General features: G+C 53.7%; 1 protein-coding gene across 1 annotated transcript; it reads left to right on the top strand.

Moving 5' to 3' along the window:
- The first annotated feature begins 1,222 nt into the window (after positions 1–1,222).
- On the top strand, positions 1,223–23,614 carry ZNF697 (zinc finger protein 697). The gene is made up of 3 exons (XM_036452574.2): positions 1,223–1,661; positions 19,658–19,914; positions 22,042–23,614. Exons 2-3 carry the CDS (start codon positions 19,695–19,697, stop codon positions 23,520–23,522), a joined length of 1,701 nt encoding a protein of 566 aa, XP_036308467.1. The 5' UTR covers positions 1,223–1,661; positions 19,658–19,694; the 3' UTR covers positions 23,523–23,614.
- Positions 23,615–23,841: the final 227 nt, after the last annotated feature.

The raw sequence follows: 23,841 nt of genomic DNA, 5'->3' as shown, positions 1-23,841 counted from the left end.
GCACCGGCCGCGCTCCCCGCGCCGCGTCCGCCCGCGCCCCCGGCCCCACTGTGGGGGCTCCGGGAGGGGATGGGGGAGAGGGGACAGCGCGGCTTCTTGGATCCTTAGGAAATGTGCTCTCCTCCCCGCCCCTCCGCTCCATTCCAGCCCCACTCAGCGGGGCTGCCATCTGACCGGGCGGCGGCACCGGAGGACGGGTGGGTGGAGAGGGGCGACCGCTGGCCGCCGGGAGGGTGGCCGCTTAGGCTTCCCGGGGCCAGAGCCCCTGTCTGCCGGCGGGTGGGCGGGTGGGTGGGTGGGGGGCGCAGCTGCTGCCCGCACCCAGGAGCATGCGGAGGCTCAGCCCCGGGTGCAGGCGCGGGGAGGCGGCCGAGCGGAGGCTGAGCGCGGAGCAGCCGCCGGGCGCTGAGGGTGCCTTAGGGCCCCTGGACGTGACGGCCGGGCTTCGGGATCCGGTAACCACTTCCTCTGGGTGTTTCCTGGATTTTCCTTTTTTTACATCCCCATCCATCCCCCGGCCCTCGCCCCCGCCCCCGCCCCGCCGTGAATCACCCAGCCCTTCCCTGCCAGGCGAGCGCCGGCTGGAGTCGTTGGGCCATTGGGTGATGCAGCCTTGCCCTCGGCGTGGCCTCTCTGCCCTTTACCTGCGAGGCGACGGGAGGCCTTTGCATTCCCCGCGGCGTTCTCCTCCTCCTCCTCCTCCTCCTCCTCCTCCTCCTCCTCCTCCTCCTCCTTCTCCTCGGCGGGACCAAGGGTGCGGTGGAGGCGGGTGCATTAGGGCTGGAAAGTGAACGGTTTCTGAGGGGCTGTGATGGATGAGGGGGCAGCGGTGAGCGGGCCCTGCGGTCCTGCTGTCACTGGGCTCACTCGCCCAGGGGTCTCCGCCCCTCCTTTCCCTCTCCCTGTGGTCCTACCGCTGCCCCAGGCGCTTAAAGCCTCTTAAGAAGCCAGCACGTGGGGTTGTGGTTTTTTTTTTTTTTTTTTTTTTTAGTTATTGATTACGGCATTACATATGTGTCCTTATTCCCCCATCACCCCCCTGTTGTCTGTGGACATTGGTTAGGCTTATATGCATTCATATAAGTCCTTTGGTTGATCTCTATCCCTTTCCCCACCCCCCTCCCCTACCTTCTCTGATGGTTTAACGTGGGACACTGCAGTGTAAGAGCCAAGGGCGCCTTGAACAGTGCCCCTTCGGTGGGGGCCAGGAGGACCCCAGGCGCACGGTCCGGGTGGCGGCACAGAGCCCTGCACCCCGTGTGAATGGCTGGTAGGGGCACACACTTCTCACGAGCTTCCCCAGGAGATGAAGCGAGGTAAGAGCGGAGTGGGGAAGACGGCGAGGGCGTGAGGATTGTGAGATACGTGCAAAGGCTCTGAGCTCAGGTCACGCTTTCTAGTTGGAGCATATTGGCGAGCTCTCTCTTGCGCTCTCTCTCTCGAGATGGAGGTGGTTGTTGGGGGAAATTTGATGTCAGATGTTCAATTGGGCCCCAAAGAGAAGATGGTGCCCGAGTGAACCAAGGTCATGAATGGGGAGTCATGGAGCCTTTACCTTACAGGAAGGAACACCCAGAGAGAGATGGCCTTTGACAACGACTGGGATTCGGGGTGAGTGGAAGCAGATCAGAGACTCCAGCTGCTGCGGCTGAATTGGAGAGGTGAGGAGGCCTCTCAGGCTGACCGCCTGGCATCCCATGCCCTCCCCTCCCCTCCTCTTCCCTCCCCTCCCGTCCTCTCCCGTCCTCTCCCCTTCCCTACCCTCCTCTTCCCTCTCCTCCCCCAAAGCTGTGTCCTCAGACTCTTCATGTTTGCTTAATTTCCTGGTATCCAGTTAAGGAAAGGAGAGAGGGGAAACGTTAAAGATGATATGTTAAGGCAAGAAGGATATTGCCTGCTGGTGTGGTGGGGTGGGGGTTGGGAGGGGGGAGGGAAGCGGTGCTGTCACTGAGAGCCATGGAGCCAGAACCCCTGTTAATGCCGTTGTCTTTGTAGCTAAGATCCTCCACTCCCCAACAGGTCTCTTAGTACATACACTGCATTGTTAAATGTAATCAACAAAGGTAACGCCTGTGTTTGGCACTCACAACTCTTCACCATTCAGTGCCCGCCTGCCTCTATCCTCCATTGGCACCTGCCCCTCTCCCCCCGCCCCCATATGACCTGCTCATTCTTGCAGCAGACAGCTCCTCGTTCTCAGATGTGACAGACGTTCTTCCACGTGTGTCTCTGTCGGGTTGAACTCGTGCGTGTTGGGCTTCCCTGCGCTGTTCCCGTTATTTCCTCCACATGCAGCCCCGCTGACAGGGCACCCAGCAGAGGTCTTCCTGACCTCCCAGCCAGATCCTTCTCATCCTCATGGGTCCTCTGGGTGACACATCTTCGGGTGGCCTGGTGAGAGCTAGATGTTTACCGTTCTCCCTTCAAACGGAAGCCCCATGAGGGCGATGACTTCCTGCCCTTCCTTTATACCGATTCGGTGCCAAAGGATGTTTCCGTGGGAAACACGAGTGAATGAAGGAACGAGTGAAAGAACTGATCGCTTTGCTTTTTCTTGTAAAGACTTGCAGACCTCTGAGGACTCATTGCAATTGTGTGTCTAAAGCACATGTGTCAAACACAAGGCCCGCGGGCCAAATCCTTCCCGCCAGGCCTTGCAATGTGGCCCGTACCGCACTGTCATCACTGCACTCTGCTGCGTTTCCATCACAATGACAGTTTATGACTGTTCAGTAAATCATTTGGCCCGTGATTTAGGCTGGATTTTAGATTTTGGCCCCTTCTCTGATTGAGTTCGACACCCCTAATCTAAAGCATCTCGTACATGACAGACTGGAACTTTGCCTTTTGCTTCTTCTGGGTGGTGAAGAGACCCTGAAAAGATCTATCAAGGTGTCTGGTGCAAAGACACTCATGAAAAATTTCTTGAATTGCCCGGCCGGCGAGGCCCAGTGGTTGAGGTTCGACCGATGAACCAGGAGGTCACGGTTCGATTCCCGGTCAGGGCACATGCGTGGGCTTGATCCCCGGTGTGGGGCGTGCAGGAGGCAGCCTATCGATGCTGATTCTTTCTCATCATTGATGTTTTTATCTCTCTCTCCCTCTCCCTTCTTCTCTGAAATCAATAAAAGTAAATAAAAATTTCTTGACTAGATTCTTGGCCAGCCTAAAATTTCAAACTCTTTAGGCAGGGTATAGAAGGGATTAATCTCAAGTGGGTAATCAGGCGCTGGTTACGCTCTTGGACCTAAGCGACACCCCATTGTGAAGGTGCGATGTGACTTTTAGAAGGCCGTCTGCTATTTGGGTGAAAATGTAGTGTATAGAAGTGCAAGACAGATCAGACTCAGCTTTCCCCCAAGACATTGCAATTTCATAGTCTCTCACTTGTCTTTTAATTGGACACTTTTTCATGCTTTTTATGTGATGGTGACAGGTCCTGTTTATTGAGCATCTACACCGAGTGGCCAGATTATTATGATCTCTGAACGCATAATAATCTGGCCACTCAGTGTATATCCTATATAATAAAAGGCTAATATGCAAATTGTCCCCTCAACCAGGAGTTCGACTAGCAGGCAGGCCGTCCGACTGTCCACGTCCCCTTCCCCTGGCCAGGCTGACCGGACCCCACCCATGCACGAATTCATGCACCTGGTCAGATTATTATGCATTCAGAAATCATCATAATCTGACCACTTAGTGTATAGGTTAGACAACTTGCATGCATTGCCTCCGTCTGGTGATTTACATGTTATTACCTTCGTTCTAAAAAATGAGGAAATGGGGACTCGGAGAGAACAAACTTGCCTGGAGTCCCAGATTCTGAGCTGAAGCTCCAGTGTAATTTAGGCCTGCTGCCTCCCACGCCGGCTCAGAATGGGCGGATCTGTTTTCCTTGGGAGAAAACCATCAGATCTCTCTTCCTTCTTCCCGAGGCTCTCTGCTTTCCAGATTTCCTACCGGGAATGCTGCCGAGCTTCTAAATTCATCCTCGTGGGCCTCATTGTGAGAGGCACTGGTTTCTTTATGTTTATGCTCTTAAACTCTTACACTTCCCATCCGTTGGGAAGTCCAGGTTCAGAATCCCTCCTTTGGGCAGAGAACCGTTTTCCTGGAATTCTTTCCCATGGTCTCCAGCCTCTCTACCTGGAATCTTCCTGCTCCTCCCTCCAGACTCAGCCTTCGCCCTCCTGGGTCACTTTCTTTTCTTTTCTTTTTTAAAATATATTTTATTGATTTCACAGAGAGGAAGAGAGAGGGATAGAGAGTTAGAAACATCGATGCGAGAGAATCATCCATCAGCTGCCTCCTGCACACCTCCCACAGGGCATGTGCCTGCAACCGGGTTCGATCCCTGACCGGAATCGAACCCGGGACCTTTCAGTCCGCAGGCCCACGCTCTATCCAACTGAGCCAAACCGGTTTCGGCTGGGTCACCTTTCTTGATACCCCACGTCACGCATGGCCTCTCCCCTAATTTTCTGTGTCATCTGAATTACCCTAACAAAACTAAACTGGGAAAGCCCCCACGCGGGTCCCCTGCCGCTGGCAGGAACTCTGTGTCCAGAGCACAGCTCCACCTATGATGGGGTTTCAGGACCTGAGCTGATGATGCATCGGTAATAACTAAACATGAAGAAACGAAGTCATGAGAACATGATGTGCACATTGACAATTTGTAGGTGAGGGAGCAGAGGGGCCATTTTCTCGGTTCATTTTCATCCCTTTCCCGGGACTGTTGTGGAGTATCACAAGCTTGACTCGCATCAGGGCTGAGCGATTCCCGAGTGTTATTGATGTTGGGAACAGGGGTGGGGGGGTCCATGGCTTCAACCCCTTCCCCCTGGCTGTCCTGCCTGCCCACCTGGTACCCTGTCTTCTAGAAAGGGCTTCTGGGCTTCACATCTGAGGAATTCAGAGCGGGTTCCCGGCCTCTGCAGAGGTGAAAACACAAGAAAAGAAAAAAGGCTGGGTGAGGAAGGAAAAGAATTCATTCCGTTTTGTTTGTTTTCCCTGTGAGAGCAGGGTGAGTTGCCGGGTATGGATTTGGGCTTCGTTGCCTCAGGTCTTAAAGGGGATGCTGGAAAGATCGGCTGCCTCGCCTCTGTGGGGACAAAGGCTTTTTCCTCACCACAAGGTTGGACCCACCTCCCGAGGCTGACTCAGCCCTCATTCGGGAAGCCTCTGCGTCTACCCGCAGGTTGCCGAGGGTTGTGTCAGCTCATGAGCCGTTGTAAAGGAGCATGGGAAGTTCTTGGGATTCCGACATTTAGCTGTTCCACCCGGGGTGTGGGAGGGCCACGTGCAATGCAAGCTCCCCTTCCCGCAGCGGGAAAGTCTGAGGCAGTGCTGTGCCGGCGGCTCTCCTTTGCCAAAACGTGTGCCATGAAGGGGAAGGTGTCCACTTCGGGGTGGAGGTTTATTAGCCTCTGAGAACTTGGTCAGGATCTTACCGTACGTTAGGGAATAGGACCCGTTCCATTCTGGGTCTGATTGAGAAATCCCTGCTTTGGTGGCAGGGTCTCCGTGCTATGCATATCCCTGTGTTTACTCCTATTGGACGCTTGGGCAGGAAAAACACATTTCCCATTGTTGATCCTTTTTCCCCCTCAACACCTCCCCCCCTTCTCCTGCTCTCCCCACACCCCCCAGCCTATATCCCACAGAACCTTTGTATATTCCAAAAATCCCTTTTATTCCCCCTGCAGACATTGGCAGTGATTTCGGGTAGCAGAAGATGGCTTTGAAATCAATGAGTATTTTAAAAATGTTATTTATTTATTTATTACTGATTTTAGAGAGAGGAAGGGAGTGAGGATCACCCACTGGTTCTCTCCTGCTCCCCCCCCCCCGCCCCCAGGCGTGAGCTCTGACCGGGATCGGACCGTGGCCTTTTGGTTGCTGGGTTGATTGATGCTCAACCACCGAGCCACGCCGACGGGGGAATTTCTTTTATTTTTGTTTGTGCTCCCGAATGTACCTCCCTTTTCTCTGGGTGTCCCCAACCCACCTCTTTCGTAGTTTCATTCCTTTGTGGAGGTCGAATGTTGGTCTTTTCCATTCATGATTGAATTTCTGCTCGTTCTGGTCCTGTCTTTCCCCCGGGCGTGGGAGAGGCAGTTGGGTGTGGGGACTCGGAGAGCGTGGCAGCACTTGCCACAGTCAGCACAGCACAGTACAGCTCGGTCAGCCCCCTCACCCCCCTAGTGTTGAGACTGCAGTGGAGGGGGACCCGCACAGGACGCCCACAGGGCTGTTTGCATCGGGTGTCCCAGATTTGAACTTGCCTTGGGCTGCCTGTTGAGGACAGGAGTGTGTGCTTCACTGGAGCCAGCGTCAGCCAGCGGTATCTGAGCAGGAGAATGAATGGAGGGCAGCTGCACTTCCATGATGGGCCCTGCATGAGTGAGTTGCAGGAACTTCAGCGGTGAGAGCCTCCGCAGTGAGGGCAGCCGAGGTAGAAAGAGGAAAGATGTGGCAACGGAGTGGATTGAAAGGGGTGCGGAGAGGTCAGAGTTGACTCCAGGGTTTGAGCCTCGGCAGGCGTGGGCCCTGGCTGGAGGGGATGGTTTGTAACGGAGATGTGGGAACAGAACCAGTGGTTCCCAGTATGACCAGGGCCAGATCCAATACAAATAGAAAAAACTCATTTAGGCTTTACAACAGTTTTCAAGGTACCTCGTTCTTCCCATTATAAGGATGCGGAAACTAAGACTCCAAGAGTTGAAAGAACTGTCTTGCAGGCATAGTGTGTGTAGGTGGCGGGTTTCTATTTGAAACCAGGTATGTTGACTCACCGTGCTCCCCTCTGCAGCTGCCTCCTGCTCTGAGCCCAGGTGAGATGCGGGCAGCACGTTAGGATGGGAAAGGGCCATAGGTTCCTCAGGTGCAGGGATGGGAGCATCGTTGGCCGTGGACCCAGAGTGCAGTGGAGGGGTTGGGGCATCTCTGGACAGAGGTGCGGTGTCTTAAAACCAACCAGGGGAAGGGGCCACGTGACTGAAGGGGAGGGGGAGGGAGAAGAAAAGGGAAACAAGAACTTGGAAGGCTGACCTGTTTTAGGAGTTAAGAAGAGGAGATAGGAGGGGGCGGAGGGGAGGTTGAGTGAAATATGATAATTACTAGGACAGAGCAGTACCCTGGATGCAAAAAAAGGAAAGAATTCCCAAGAGCAGCCTCTCCATTGGATTTCCACATCCATTTGCTGGATTCCTGTGTTTAGGCCAAGCACTCAATGGTGCTGTTGGTGAGGTCAAAGAAGAGACCGCCAGGTTTGGAAGACATAAAACTATAGCCGATATTGAAGTGAGCCCTGAATGTTAACAGTTAACGGCATCCGCTGAGATGGCTCGCACCTGGGTGCCCGTGGTTCATGGGACACTGATGTGTGCAGCGATGATGTGAACATTTAGCAGAGGGCTCACCGACACCTGTCCCCCCTTCCCCCGAAAGCCTGTTTGGCCAAATAAATAAATAAATAAATAAAAGAAGGCACTGCAGCCCTTACCAGTTTGGTTCAGTGGATGGAGCCTGCAGACTGAAGGGTCCCAGGTTCAATTCCAGTCAAGGGCATGTACCTTGGTTGCAGGCACATCCTCAGTGGGAGGTGTGCAGGAGGCAGCTGATGGATGTTTCCCTGTCACTGATGTTTCTAACTCGCTATCCCTCTCACTTCCTCTCTGTAAAAAATCAATAAAATATAGTTTAAAAAAAAAAGACACTGCAGAAGAAAATGTAATATAGCTTGATCATTAGTTTTAAGCATTTAAAAAATGTTAGTGCAAAAGAAAGGGTCTCCATTTTTAATGAGAGTTTCATAGTTTGATTGAAAAAAATAAGTCTTTGAATATTCTTTTAAAATGGTATAACCATAACTAATTGTTCATTTTTCACCTCACGTCCCCTCTCACTTTCTCTCTCTCTCATGATGACTTTTCTTTTCAAGGACTTGGAGTTATTAAATATTTACCATAACACTCCATTAAGTCCATGCTAATTCAAATGGCTTTTTCCTTTTTCCCAAGCCAACAACATGTCTTGTTTTCTCTGTGACAAACAGCTAGTACTCCAAAACCTTTCACATCAGAGACTGTTTTGGAGGGTCTCAGGAAATGGAGTTTGAAGAACATTTCCGACATTTTTCAGAGGGAAAAATAATTAAAATTACAGTAGAAAAAAAACTGAGCAGGAGCCTGGGAGAGAACAAGAAAGATCGGAAGAAGGCAGCATTGGTGAAATGCTGTGGGAAAGGTCAGAGCAGTCACCTCATAAATATGACAGCTGGTTGGCAGAGGCTGGGCACGAGAGACTGAACTTGAAAGGATCGGATAACCTGCACAGTAGTCCCAATCTGGCCGCCCACTCCGACCTCTGTGAATCCACAGGCGGCACTTCTCTAGCCCTCGCTTTCATTATCTGTACAATGAGGGATCTTTTCAAGAAATGTTCAACAGCCCAAACTGGTTTGGCTCAGTGGATAGAGCGTGGGCCTGCCCACTGCAGGGTCCCGGGTTCGATTCCAGTCAAGGGCATGTACCTTGGTTGCAGGGCACATTCCCAGTGGGGGGTGTGCTGGAGGCAGCTAATCGATTTCTCTCTCATTCACGTTGCTGACTCTCTATCCCTCTCTCTTCCTCTCTGTGAAAAATCAATAAAATATATTGAAAAAAAGAAAAGAAATGTTCAGCAGCAGCAAAATGTGAAACTCTCTCAGTCTCTTCAGCAGAACTGTAGTTGGCCTGCCTCCTGGCCCATTTTCACACCCCCTCCCACACCGAAGATGTGAGGATGCGTAGTGATGAAGGCAGGAGGAGAAAGATGCAAGAGAAAAGAGGGCAGATCCGAGAACCTGTGTCTAGAATTGGGCCGTATTGGATGAGCGTGTGCCTCCTTCCTTCAAGTGTGAGCTGGGCTCCGTAGAATGCAATTTTGTGTCACTCCCAGAATCCCCTTTTCATGTGGGCATTTGCATGCTATTGTGCAGGCAGGGTGACTTTGCTAACACTTAGAGGATTTGTTTGGAATGAGTTGGTGACTTTGGCCAGATTAAAAAAAAACAACACACTTTTTTTCCCCTTTGAGAAGAGAAGGATTAACTAACAAAGTGTTGTGTGTCCTGGATCGGTTAGGGCTTGATGAATGTGCTTTGACTCGCTGCCCAAGTAAGCAGCTGATGGGAGCTATAAACCCGGCGTCAAACTTGTTTAAATTAGCCACATCCCCTACAGGGGGTGTGTTAGAGGCACCTGCCACAGAACACAAGTGCCTGGGAAGCAGGTGAACTAAGGGTGCTGGGAGGGTCCAATCACCAGTGCGAGTGTGTGAGCCAACCACGCAGTAGGCTGTGTTGGGTTGAGGAGAAAAGTAATTGGAATGAAAGTTGAGAGTGATTTAGCATCAAGTCTGCCCTTCACCTGTCTGTGTCTCTGTTGCCTGACTCGTCTGTAAAACAGATAGGCAGACTGGATCAGGGACGTTGCATTTGCAGATTCTCTCATCGTGCTCCATCATCCTGCCCCATCATCTTGCCCATCATCCCGTTTGAAATGTACTGATATTTTTGTTCTCCTGCCTGATCTGGGGCTTACAGTCCTATCTCCCTTCTCCACCAGCCCACCAGAAGATTCCTGGCATACAGTGATGACATGGCTCCTATTCCCCTCTCCCAGTCCACTCGGGAAGATTTCTGAAAGGCTGTGATCAGGAATGTATCATGAGTCATGTGCGGTCCTGGTTTAGAACAGGGCTTTTGTCTTGTTTTTTGTGCCCCGAATCCTTTCAGAGGCCAAGGGAAAGCTGGGGCCTTCTCAGGAAGACGTTCCTATAGACACATTCACAAGGGTTCAGGGAGTTGCTGGACTTGGAAGGCTCTTAGGCCGAGGACCCAGGCCTAAGGAAAATGCCACTGTTCCCTTTATAAGCAGGTGTCGGACTGTTGTTCTCTCCAGGAAATGCTGGGAACTGGAGGTAAAAGGGACCTAAGGAACCCAAACAGCCTGCACCCCTGACTTGGGGATTATGGTGATCGAGCTGCCAATGAGCCAGGATGCCACCACCCCCTTCCTTGAGAGAGATGTGTAACTTCCCGGCCGGGAGCTGTGACTGGTTCTGAGTATCACAGACTTCCCACCGTGCACCCTGAGCTGAGGCGGAAAGTATCTGCGAGCCTCTGGTTTCCAGCACAAGGCGGGAATAGGATCTCTTTCAGCTGACCTCTTTGTAGCGCGGTGTGAGACCATTTGGATGGCATCCTCGGAGTCCCTGGGAGAAGGACACTGGCTAAATTTAAAAGTGCTCCGTTTGGGCCGGGAATGTAACTGTTCCTGCCAGGGATCATCTCCTAGGGACCACGTGTTCATACATCATCGATATATTTTCTTTCCATCGACACACACCCTTCCCTTTTTCATCCCCTTAGGAGATCATTCTGGGGGTTGGGGGGTGGGGGTGACCAGTGAGCAACGGACTTCCTCTGTTGTCAGTTTCACTTTCCTGGGGATAAAACATCCCTCTCCCAGAGTTGTCAGGACCAGGACCTCCATCAAGGTTTATTTTCCCCTTAGCCTTTTTTTTATCGAAAATGTTTTTTTTTTTAATAAATATATTTTATTTATTTATTTATTTTATTTAATTAAAAAAAAATTTTTTTTACAGAGAGGAAGGGAGAGGGATAAAGAATTAGAAACATCGATGAGAGAGAATCATCGATCAGCTGCCTCCTGCACACCCCCTACTGGGGATGTGCCCGCAACCAAGGTATATGCCCTTGACCGGAATCGAACTTGAGACCCTCCAGTCCGCAGGCCGACGCTCTATCCCCTGAGCCAAACCGGTAAGGGCCCAGAATTTTTTTTTTACTCAATAGGTTTAACTCCTTTCTGTTTCTTTCTTCCCATTTTTGTCATTGTCACTGAAGAAACTGGATCACGTGTCTCCTATAGTTTCCTGCGATGTATGTTTTGCTGGTAATGTCATTTTTAAGGACATCAGAGTAGCATGAGTCTTTTTTTTGGAAGGCATTTTTCAGGGTCTGTAAATGTTTCACTTTATGCTGAAAACAATCTAGCTATGGAGTTTAAACTTTAATCAGGCAGGAGCATGGACATATCGGGTGACGACTCCACGTCCTTATTGCTGTGTTCCCCGCGCTGGAAGACACCTTGGCAGATGGCATGCCACTGCGGAAAGGGACTGGGCAGGAACACGGCAGCCAGTCTCCAACCACAACCCCACACAGTTATTTCGGGCAGAGAATTTAGAAGAGCAGCGTTTCCTATCGAAGCTGCAGGCGACTGAGTGTGTGCCTGCAGCCCTCGGGTCCCAGCCCCCCTCGGTCCCTGTGAGCAGCGAGGATCACCCTCATTGCGGTGGAAACAGGATCCCAGAGTCATCGGGTTGGAAAAGACTCCCTGAGGTCACCTGACCCCAAACGGTCACCTTCACGGGATTCCAGCACCCACCCTCTCCACGCGCACCCCCCCTGCGCCTTCTAAGTCTGTTTTCTCTTTCGTCCTTCAGGGAAATAGGTTATTAAATTGCATTCCTCTCTGCTGTGGAGGTGCGTGCCTGAGCACACACGTGTCCCTGCAGATCTTTAATGAAGATGAATGCTGGTTCTCTCCTGTTTGCCCTCTGCAGAGGCCTCCCTCAACAATCTGATAAAGGCTTTTATGAAAAAGAAGGTGTTTTTTTTTTTTTTTTTAAATATATATTTTATTGATTTTGTACAGAGAGGAAGGGAGAGAGAGAGAGAGAGAGTTAGAAACATCGATGAGAGAGAGTCATCGATCAGCTGCCTCTTGCACACCCCTTCTGGGGATATGCCCGCAGCCAAGGTACATGCCCTTGACCGGAATCGAACCCAGGACCTTTCAGTCCCCAAGCCGACGCTCTATCCATTGAGCCAAACCGGTTTGGGCAGAAGGTGTTTTATGAGTACATTCCGACATATGATGGGATTATCACAGACTGTATTTTTTACCGACTGCTTAATTTTTTAAAAAAACCTATATTTTATTGACTTTTTACAGAGAGGAAGGGAGAGGGATAGAGAGTTAGAAACATCGATGAGAGAGAAACATCCATCAGCTGCCTCCTGCACCCCTCCACTGGGGATGCTCCCACAACCAAGATACATGCCATGCCCTTGACTGGAATCGAACCTAGGACCCTTCAGTCTACAGGCTGACGCTCTATCCACTGAGCCAAACCGGTTAGGGCAGGCTGGCTGTTTTAGAGGTGGTGTTTTATATTAAAGAAACGGAAAGATCACTGGAGAGGCAGCCAGAAAAATGAGATTCTGGCCATAACTCCTCGAGCACCCTGCCTTTCCATCTCTGACCTGCTCGTTTTCCCTCTCTGAGCCTCTGTTTCCTGTCTGCAGAAGGAGTTTGAGATAAGGGATATCAGGCCTTTGGTTCCGTGGAGTACAAACACTGACCATTTGAACACACTGAGAGGGAGTGTGGAGATAATCCTTCCGAGGCCTGCGCAGGTGCTCGGTGAGGGTGGAAGCAGAGGGTGTACCCAGGTAGTGCCCACACGCGATGATGCCCAAGCCGGCGAGGGGGTGGGCCGCACGGACAGAAGGATCCTCTGTGCATCAGGGAGAAGATTCTGGTCAGTAACGTGTGGACTATAGACGAGCAAATGCCTGCGTGGAAACCTTCGGATTCTGTGCCTTCTCATTCGAGGGCAGATGGTGGTCTGATTCCCATGGTTCTTAGCATCCGTCTCTGCATTGCGATCCCTCTCATTGGGTGCAGGAGGAGGGGTGGGGGGTGGAGGGTGGGGAAGGCGTGGCGGCTGTGACAGGCCGAGGCCCTCTGGCCAAACCGAGGGGCCCCAGTCCAACCCACAGACAGGAAATGCCTGACCCCAAGGACACTGTGCTATTCTGGACGCTGGAGATTGGACGGCGGCTCGGCCCAGCTCTGGCCGTGGGGCTGGAGGTTGATTTCCCCGTCGCTTGGGCGGTGAGCCTCTCTCTTCGGCGGGGGCTTGCCCCTCCGGGCAGAGACCGTGTCCACAGGAGAAAACCGCGCGGTTTTCGCTTCTCCCGTCTGGAGTGGTGGAGGCTTAGCTGTGGTTATCTCTCAGCTCTCTGTTCGCCTCCTGCAGCAGCTTGCCATTTCGGAGGCTGGCATTTTGGGTTGGACAGTCTCGGGGGGGTTGGGGGTGAGGGACGGGAAGTCAGCTGTCCCCTCGGGTATGGACACCTTCTCCTTGCTTCTGGGGGCATCCCCTACAAATAGGGAAGGCCGATCCCTTCGTCTTTAGGGTTCTTTTTAAAGAAATATTTTTGTTGATTTCAGAGAGGAAGGGGGAGGGAGAGAGAGAGAAATGGAAACATCCATGATGAGAGAGAATCATGGATCCCGCCTGCCTCCTTCCTGCACGTCCCCTGAGCCCTGACAGGGAATGGAGCTGTGACCTCCTGGTTCATAGGTCGATGCTCAACTGCTTAGGGTTCTTCATGGCCAGAGGGAGGAGGCAGGCCTCTCATGGCTGTGTCCCCCGAGAGGCTGGTTGACCGTTTACCCATTTGGTGCTGAGGCTGACAAATGATTAACCCCCTGGAATCCCTGGTTTGCCCCCAGCTCTGGTCAGGAGTCCAGCCTTGCCTGGAACTGCCCCCCATCCTTCCACCCGGTGGGCGGCAGGCCCACCCTCTGCCAGGGGACCCTCCCCCGGGACAGCGTGGTTCGCAGGGGGGACTGGGCTGTGGCTGGGAGGCGGGAGGTGAGGCGGGGTCTGGCAGGACCAGCAGGACCGGGAACAGGAAAGGAGCTGCGACCGAGGAGGCGGAGAAGGAGCCGCTCCTGGCCATCCGCCTGACCGCTTCCTTCCCCTGACATGACAGCCCCGCCGCAGGCCTGGCTCCTGGCCACCTGGCCGTGGCCTTGGCACATGGCTCCCGTGTGGGGAGGTGCAGGGCGGAGGGCGAGGGGCAGGGCTTGGCTCAGGCCCTGGCTCCCTCCTCTCGATGCTCTGCGGGCAGGGGCTGCCAGGCGGGTCACTTCTCCTGTCCTCTGTCCTGTGAGGTGCCCTCGCTCGCTGCCTCTGAGTCCCGAGGAGCCAGCCGGGTGGGGAAGGCGATGGCTCGGGGCCCAGGATGCTGGTTGGAGCCCTGGCTCTCTGGGAACCGTGTCACTGGAGCTCAGCTTGGGGAGCTGCGCTTCCCTTTGCCTGGGAAGCAGGTGGGTGGCCCGCACCCGCTCAGGTGCTGCATCAGCTGTCCTGGTGGTTCCAGGGGGTGAGGCTCACAGCACCCCCCAGGCCTGTGGGCACGCACTCCCCACAGCCATCCTGGGCCGGGAGCGGGCATGACTGTGTGGGGCCCTGAGCCCCCTGAAAGCCAGCCAGGGCTTATCTTTAGGAAGGTGGGGTGAGCTGTGCGTTTGTCTGCCCCTCCCTCCGGAGGAAATGAGGTCGGATCTCTAAAGGGATGGGGCTTTGCTGTTTGTGGGTGGGGTGGTGGTGAGGGGGGAGAGTGAGCCGGTGAACTCAGGTTAAACTGCCGTGTGGCTCTGCTGCTGGCTCCGCGGCTCTTCCCACCTCACGCCTCCCCTCCCTCTCCCCTCCTTTCCATCACCCCTTGACATTTATACTTCCGCTGCATAGCAGTGTCTTCACTCTGATCTGATTCGTCTTTCAAATGGGGCTGAGTTTGTCTAGAAGGCACTAAAGCATTTTCCTAGGGGCTTTACAGGGTAATAAACATTACCTTTATTTTTATTTTTTTTTACAGAGAAGAAGGGAGAGGGATAGAAAGTTAGAAACACTGAAGAGAGAAACATCAATCAGCTGCCTCCTGCACCTCCCCCCAACTCCCCACTTGGGATGAGCCCACAACCAAGATACATGCCCTTGACCAGAATCAAACCTGGGATGTTTCAGTCCGCAGGCCGATGCTCTATCCACTGAGCCAAACCGGTTTCGGCGGTGTGTAATTTTTTAAATCAAGAAGTTGGCTTAAGCCCGGCTGGCACGGCTCAGTGCTTGAGTGTCGACCTATGAACCAGGTCACGGTTCGATTCCCTTTCAGGGCACATGCCTGGGTTGTGGGCTCCATCCTCAGTGTGGGGCGTGCAGGAGGCAGTTGATCGATGATTCTCTCCAATCATTGATTTCTTTCTCTCTCTCTCTCTCTCTCTCTCTCTCCTCTCTCTTTTTCTCTCTCCCTCCCTTCCTCCCCCTCTCCCTTCCTCTCTGAAATCAATAAAAAAGATATATATATATAAAATTTTATATATATATAAGATATATATAAAATATATATATTATATATATATATATAATATATATATATATTTTTAAAGAGGTTGGCTTAAGTTTCATAACTACCAATTACTGTGTCCCTACTATGTGCCAGCTGCTTTTCCAACAATCTTAGATGGAAGGTGGCAGCATACTTGTCGTGGATGCAGAATCGGAAGGTCGGCAAGGCTAAAAGACTCGCACGAGGTAGAGTCGCTGGCGGAGCAGAGGATCTGAACCTAGGCCAGCCTAGCCACAAAGCTGCCATGGTGCCCGGCCATCCAGCTCGTTATCCAACTCTGGCCTCGCTGAAGAAAACATGCTGCTAGTTTTTATTTTGAGAATGAATGGGAAGGGAGTTGGGACACCATGTGCTTGGCTCTCTGCTGACTGACACAGTGTCTAGATAACGTTTCTGAGAACTGTCTTCCAGATAGAGCTAATCGCAGCTCGCTCTTGTCTTCCTTTTTGTTGCTTCTGGAATCATCGTAGGTTTTCCTTTCTTATGTTTTGTCAAGTTAAAAACAAAGCTGGTGTTTTTGCTGATAAAAGCACAGCTTCAGTGTAGAACAGACAGGGTCTACAGAAAGAAAACGTTGTCCTGAGCCGCACACCCGATTCTGGGGGAGAATGTGGGCGCTGGAGCTGGAAAGCGGGGTGTGCACCCTGCTCTGCCACCTGGGATTGCGTGACCCTGAGCTGGCCCTTCGCTTCTGTGCCTCTCTCCTCGTCTCTGAAGTGGAAACGAGCGCCCTGCTTCTTTGGGGTGTTGTTAAGATAAAATGATACAGAGCTCCCAAAGGTGATGAAGAGGCGGGTAGCATTAAAAAAAAAAAAAAAAAAAAAAAAAAAAAAAAAATATATATATATATATATATATATATATATATATATATTATTGATTTTTTTACAGAGAGGAAGGGAGAGAGATAGAGTTAGAAACATCGATGAGAGAGAAACATTGATCAGCTGCCTCCTGCACACCTCCTATTGGGATGTGCCCCCAACCAAGGTACGTACATGCCCTTGACCGGAATCAAACCTGGGACCTTTCAGTCCTCAGGCTAATACTCTATCCACTGAGCCAAACCGGTTTCGGCGGTGGGTAGCATTTTGAGCATCCTCTCTGAACTCCTGTAAACGCGGGTGAATACCTAGGCTAGGGTACACATCCTAATGAACACAATGGGACCATTCTAAACCAACCGGTTCTCATCTAATAACCTACTGTGGCTGCCTTTCCTCCCCTCTGTGTAGCCTTTTTGTTGCTTGATAAGTGCCTAGACCCCGAGGACGGAACGGCGTGAATGGAGCTGGTCTCAGAGGGACAGGAACTATTGGCTAGGTCTCCCTAAAATTTCCCCCCACCCTCCGTTGCTTGTAGCCACTAACAAGCCAATAGGTCTTAACACAGGTTTGAAACCCACCCCTCAGCATGGGGTGTGTCCTGTATGCAGACTCAGCAGAGCTGGCTGCCTATTGCTCCAGGCGGCATGAGAGTGACGGGAGGGAGGCAGAGTTCAGGGCTAACAGCCCTCAGCGGGAGAGACCTCTGAAAAGGTTTACGACTTTAATGGGATTTCCTGCAGCCTAATCCTGGGTGTTTGAACCCTGGCGTTTTAAGCAGAGCGGGCGGGCCTCCGAGGAGCTGGCTGCCTTCCAAGCTGCTGTCGGTGACAATCATGGCCGGCCATTTGCCTGTGGCATTTAAGCAGAGGCCTTGCTTCTTCACTCCGATGTAGGGAATAGGGCATCTCTGAGAAAGGATGTAACACCTACCACCCTCTTCAGGGCGGTAAGTCCGCCAATGATATGGTGGTGCCGGTGTGTCCTCGAGGTGTGATGGAATGGCATCGGGGCTTAAAAAAGAGCCACAATGTGTGTGTTGCACATGGAAAAAAAAAAAAAAAGGAAAAAAGGAGGGAAATCACACGTTTTTTCCACAGCTGTAAAGCCGGGAGCATCAGTTCCTCTCCGCAGTATTTCCCAGGGTGCTTTGCAGTGTTTCCTTCGGACACCTTGCCTGTGAGGAAGGTTAAGGAGCAGTGTCCCCCTTGGGCTGAGGGAGACACCCGGACAATGGGAGGTTCATTGATCCTTCTTGGGCTCTGGGCCAGGCAGAATGGCTCCTGCTTTCCGCTCTGAGCCAGGGCTGTCTCGGGGAAGTGCTCAGGGGAGGCAAGAAAAGATGGGGCATCTGCTTAGCCATGTTCTCGGGAGTTCTGTTTTGGGGGGTTCCCGAGGCAGAGAGAGCTGGACAGTTTAAAAGTCTAGGTCCAGGCCCTCGCTGGTTTGGCTCAGTGGATAGAGCATTGGCCCGTGGACTGAAGGGCCTGAGAACTGTCTTCCAAAATAGAGCTGATCGCAGTTAGTAAATACAATTGTAAATACAATCCCCTTGACCGGTTTTGGGCTCGATCCCCAGAGGGGCCATGCAGGAGGCAGCCGATCAATGATTCCCTCTCATTATTGATGTTCCTCTCTCTCTCTTCCTCTCTGAAATCAATAAAATATATTAAAAAGAAAAAAAAAAGTCTAGGTCCAGGATCCTTGACCTACAAGCTGCTTTGCTGCCATGAGCTAAGCTGGAGGGAGTGATGGATGGCAGAAGCAAATTATTTTTGGCTCCATGGCTCAGACTTGGCAGGAGGCCCTTTAAATTTGAAATGTAAACCTGAGGGCTCCAAAGGTTTGGGAAGCTGAGGTCATTTTCTCCCTGCAGGTCCCATGCCGGCCTGTTCTGTGGAGGGGCTACCCATTACACCAGGGCGTGCTCTGCTAGGGCTCTCTACAATGAAGTGCTCATATAATATGGCAACCTATGTAATAAGGCTATAGGGAGGGCTTCTAACATGGAGGGTCCCTGCCTCTCTCCCGCTCACCCCTCTGCCTCCCAACACACACACACACACACACACACACACACACACACACACGAAAGTTTGATCCTCATCACAAAACCAGGTTGGTGCTGTTGGAGGCATGGTCTTAGGTCAGAAGTGAGTATACCAATGCTTCTGTTATTCTTCTGTCGTGTCTTTTTCTTTTTTGCTCAGTCCTCCCCAGAGGATATTTTTCCATTGATGTTTTAGAGAGAGTGGAAGGGAGGAGGAGGGACAGAGAGAAACATCGATGTGCGAGAGACACAATAATTGGTCGCCTCCCACACAGGCCCCGACCAGGGCTGGGGATCCAGCCTGCAACCAAGGTAGGTGCCCTTGACCAGGATGGAACCTGGGACCCTTTGGTCTGTAGGCTGAAGCTCTGACCACTGAGCAAAACTGGCTAGGGCTATTTTTTCCCCCCTAAAATATATTTTATTGATTTTTTCCAGAGAGGAAGGGAAAGGGATAGAGAGTTAGAAACATGGATGAGAGAGAAACATCGATCAGCGGCCTCCTGCATGCCCCCTACTGAGGATGTGCCCGAAACCAAGGTATATACATTCCCTTTACCGGAATCGAACCTGGGACCCTTCTGTCTACAGGCCGACGCTCTATCCACTGAGCCACACCGGTTAGGGCTATAGGGCTATTCTTATGTCTTTTTTTTTTTTAAATATATTTTTTATTGATTTTATACAGAGAGGAAGGGAGAGAGATAGCGAGTTAGAAACATTGATGAGAGAGTCTCATCGATCAGCTGCCTCTTGCACACCCCCCACTGGGGATATGCCCGCAACCAAGGTATGTGCCCTTGACCGGAATCGAACCCTGGACCTTTCAGTCCCCAAGCCGACGCTCTATCCATTGAGCCAAACCGGTCCCGGCTGTTCTTATGTCTTGAATGTCCTTTTCCTCTAGCTCCTTGGAGGCCCACTCATCATTAGCTAAAACCCGCACAAGATTGCTGTGGGCTTGAAGAGTCCCTATCCTCTCTCCCTGCCCCCCTCCCTCCCCCAGCTTTATTGAGGTGCAGCTGATAAATACAAATTGTATATATGTATTTAGAGGAGGGCAAGCTTTCATAAGAGTAAGGAATGCATGGAACTTGAGGCAGCAAAAGTGATTTGAACCCCACTTTACGGCTTACGTGTTGGTCTGAGGCTGAGGGGGGCCTTCTTTTTGAGCACTGTCTTCTCAGCTGTAAGATGGGAGCACCACTGCCCCCCCTTACCCACGGTGAGAGCTACCAGACCATGCTCACAGGGCCATCCACTGCACAGATGGAAACAGATCGGGTTGTGGTCCAGCGAGAGTTGGCCTATGGCCTGCAGATGAGCTGCCGCGGTGACTCTTGACACCCAGACCAGCCTCCTGGGCACCCGGATCTGTTTACCTTAGTACGTGAGGTGGAGCAGATATCTGCCATCAAGGCTTGGACGGTGTCACCGGCCAGGGTGAGGGAACAGGGCCAGGCTGCCATGACCTTTATCTGTGTGTTTTGTCTGGAGCAGGGCTTCCCGGTCACCGCCCTCGTCTGGCTCCTCCCGGATGGAACAGGAAGACGAGCACGGTGTGTGTGAAGACCCGGACTCAGAAGATACAGGAATGGGCTCCGATTTTGAGAACTCCGAGGACAGGGAAGGGGACCCAGACGAGAGAGAAATGGTTTCCCACGCACGGGGCGCGGATGAGAGAGCAGACCGCCCTGAGCAGGAGCGCGGCTCTAGCCCCCGGGGGGAGCGGGGACTGGCATCCGACGTCTGCACAGGTGAGGAGGATGCGGGGGTTTCCGTGGAAGTGGGGGCTCACATGTATGTCTGGCTTCTCCCGAGGTGTAGCCAGGGGCAGCATTCTTGTGAGGGGTTCTCTCCAGAGGGACCAGTGAGCCGAACCCGTATGATTTCAAACCTGAGGAACGTCCCTCTCCCCCGTCCAGTGGGAGGTGACTGTGCTGGTAAACGGGTGAGGAGGGAGTCACTGGCCCCACACTTCACAGTATACAGAACACGGATATGCACTGAGTGGCCAGATTATGATTATCTCTGAACGCATATCCTGTATAATAAAAGGCTAATATGGAAATTGTCTCCTTGACCAGGAGTTCGACCAGCAGGCAGGCCGGCCATCCATCCATGTCCCTTCCCTCTGGCCAGGCTGGCCGGTCCCCATCCATGCATGAACTCATGCACCGGGCCTCTAATTACACACACACACACACACACACACACACAAACATATGTATATATATGCGTAGATAGCTAGATAGCTAGATATACTGAATGGCCAGATTTTATGCGTTCAAAGATCATAATAATCTGGCCACTCAGTGTAAGTCAACACAAGAGAGAACACAGGGAACACGAGAACCCGTCACCGGTGGTTGGGAGAGTTAGAGGTGTTGCCACGTACAAAGCCTCAGTGGGCGCAGCCTGAGCAGAGTATTCAGGAGTTTACAGTTACCGTAATCGAGTTGGTTGGAGACAGCTCAGCTCAGTGGTAAGTGACGGGCCCAGGTGCATGTGACTAATTCTCAGAGCACCAAGGCCTCTGCTCATCATTGCCGTGCTTTTCCTGACCTGGGAGCAGGCTCGATCCGTATTCAGTTCTGTCCTCGCGCCTCCCTTACTTGATCCTGCTCTGTGCATGCCTCGGGGACAGAAATGAGCGGACACCCATGGCCAGGGCTGTGAGATGGCAATCTTTCCCATGTCACTGATCCCAGGCCCAGCAGTGCATGCACGCACGCACGCACGCACACGTTCTTGCAAACCCAGTGACTGGGCATCAGCAGCCAGAGTCAGACAGGTGTGAGTGCTGGGCCAGCTTCCAGGCTGGGCTCAGCAGCTCAGGGCCCTGTGCTCACTTCCCCTTTCCCCCTACATCTTCCTCTCCCCCTTACAGAGCAAAACCCTGGAGTTGGGGGTTGTTTGGTATATTGTTCCACCGTAAGCTGTTCCAGAATGACCAGTCCCATGTTAGAAACCAGTCCAGTCCCCCTGGTGTGGCTCAGTGATTGAGTGTGGACCCACCAACCAGGAGGTCACGGTTCAATGACCAGTCAGGGCACATGCCTGGATTGCCAGCCAGATCCTCAGTAGGGGGCGTGCGGGAGGCAGACGATGGGTGATTCCTTCATCATTGATGTTCCTCTCTCTCTCTCCCTTTCCCATCCTCTCTCTGAAATCAATAAAAACATTAAACACACACACACACACACACACACACACAAAGTCCCAAAACAATCCAGATGGCCTTTTCTTGTGGTTGGCAGGAGTGGTCTTGTCTTGTGGGGTTAGGGCCTTGAAACGCATGGGTTGCTCTTACAGTGAGCAAATCTTTTGAGCTCCCACAGTGTCCCTCCCACCTGGCCCAGACTTGACCACCTCCTACCGATTGGGCTTCAGCTGGAGCCTCCGGGACAGTGGGTGGGGCCTGGGTTCAGAGACAGTTGCCTAGAACTGGTGAGCTGAGGGGAGAGGGGAGTGAGCTGTCCCTACTTTCTGAGCACAGTCTCCCCAGGAGGCACCAGGTAGGAGCTTGGGGATCTTGGAGAGCGAGCTTGGGAATACCCGGAGGAGGGAATTAATTACTCCCTGGCCCACACTTAAAAAATATATATATATGTTATTAATTTTTTACAGAGAGGAAGAGAGAGGGATAGTTAGAAACAGTTGTCTCTTGCACACCCTCTACTGGGGATGTGCCCGCAATCAAGGTACATGTCCTTGACCGGAATCGAACCTGGGACTTTTCAGTCTGCAGGCCAACGCTCTATCCACTGAGCCAAACCGGTTTCGGCAAGCCCACATTTTTCTTGAGATTGGCTTCCTCTGGGTTGACTCTTGGAGCTCCAGGTATAACCTCCCGCCCCCCCCTGTCACCGTTTCTGTTGCAGAGGGGTTGCTGAGCGAGGAGGCAGTTCTGCGGGAGGAAGAGGATGGCCACCCCGGCGTGGTGGCTGCCGTGTTCCCAAGCCTGTCCGAGCCCCGCAGCACCTCTGGGAGCACGTCCCGGAGCCCCCGGGAAGAGGAGGAGGAGCCGCCGCCCCCGCCACCACCGGTGCTCCCCTGGAGGCGGCACCTCTCCCTGGGGAGCCGGCACCCGGGCGACAAGCCGGCCCCCCGCCGCTTCCGCCGGCTCCACCACCCCATGGCCCACCACGTGGACCTCGGGGAGCTGGACAGCCTGATGGCCAGCATCCTGGACGCGCCCACCATCTGCCCGGACTGCGGGGAGAGCTTCAGCCCGGGCGCCGCCTTCCTGCAGCACCAGCGCATGCACCGCCTGGCGGAGGCGGCGGCCGCGGCGGCCGCGGCGGCGGGCGGCCTGGACCCCTTCGGCGGCCTGGGGGGCGAGTGCGCAGGCGCGGCGGCAGCTGCGGTGGGCGTGGCCGGGGTGGGCGTGGCCGGGGGCTACGGGCCGGGCCCCGCCCTGGCGCGGCCCCCGCGCGAGAAGCCCTTCCGCTGCGGCGAGTGCGGCAAAGGCTTCAGCCGCAACACCTACCTGACCAACCACCTGCGCCTGCACACGGGCGAGCGGCCCAACCTGTGCGCCGACTGCGGCAAGAGCTTCAGCTGGCGCGCCGACCTGCTCAAGCACCGGCGGCTGCACACGGGCGAGAAGCCGTATCCGTGCCCCGAGTGCGGGGAGGCCTTCAGCCTGAGCGCGCACCTGCTCAGCCACCGGCGCGCGCACGCGGCGGCGGCGGCGGCGGCGGCTGCAGCGGCGGCGGCAGGCGGGGCGGGCGGCGTTGGCGCCGGGCCGGCAGCGGCGGCTTCGCTGCTGCTGCGGCCGTTCGCGTGCGGCGAGTGCGGCAAGGGCTTCGCGCGCCGCTCGCACCTGGCCAACCACCAGCGCACGCACACGGGCGAGAAGCCGCACGGCTGCGGCGAGTGCGGCAAGCGCTTCGGCTGGCGCTCGGACCTGGTCAAGCACCAGCGCGTGCACACGGGCGAGCGGCCCTACGTGTGCCGCGAGTGCGGCGAGGCCTTCAGCGTCAGCTCGCACCTCTTCACGCACCGGCGCACGCACTCGGGCGAGCGGCCCTACGTGTGCCGCGAGTGCGGCAAGGGCTTCGGCCGCAACGCGCACCTCGTCAACCACCTGCGCGTGCACACGGGCGAGCGGCCCTTCCGCTGCGGCCAGTGCGACAAGCGCTTCGGCGACGTGTCCACGCTCACGCAGCACCAGCGCACGCACACGGGCGAGAAGCCCTACGCGTGCGCCGAGTGCGGCAAGAGCTTCATCCAGAGCTCGCACCTCATCCGCCACCGCCGCATCCACACGGGCAACAAGCCGCACAAGTGCGCCGGCTGCGGCAAGGCCTTCCGCTACAAGACGCACCTGGCGCAGCACCAGAAGCTGCACCTGTGCTAGGGCGCTGCCCCCCATCCCATCCGCGGGAGCTTGTGGGGTGTAAGTATCCTGGGGGACAGATATCCCGGACCAAGGAATGAATGGGAAGAAGGGCGGGAAGGGACAATCCGAGAGGGATGGGGGGGTCTTCAGGTAAGGTGACCAGGCGTCCCGCTTTTGGCGGGACAGTCCCGCTTTCTAACATTTTTAACGGGACGCGGGACAGATTGTTAAAAAGCGGGACATCTGGTCACCTTATCCCAAGGGCAGCGTGGAGAGGTGTTCTCTTTTGGTGCTATATTTTGGGGACAACGAAGGGATGTTTTGGAGATGGGCTTTT

This window comes from Pipistrellus kuhlii, unplaced genomic scaffold (genome assembly GCF_014108245.1).
Source record: "Pipistrellus kuhlii isolate mPipKuh1 unplaced genomic scaffold, mPipKuh1.p scaffold_m20_p_24, whole genome shotgun sequence".
Taxonomy (NCBI): domain Eukaryota; kingdom Metazoa; phylum Chordata; class Mammalia; order Chiroptera; family Vespertilionidae; genus Pipistrellus; species Pipistrellus kuhlii.
The sequence above is the reverse complement of the archived record's forward strand: the minus strand, read 5'-3'. Positions and strand labels throughout refer to the sequence as shown.

Coding starts and splice junctions, on each gene's coding strand:
- ZNF697 (XM_036452574.2), top strand. CDS start 19,695: ATGGAACAGGAAGACGAGCACGGTGTGTGTGAAGACCCGGACTCAGAA. Junction 19,915..22,041: donor GGCATCCGACGTCTGCACAG/GTGAGGAGGATG, acceptor TTTCTGTTGCAG/AGGGGTTGCTGAGCGAGGAG.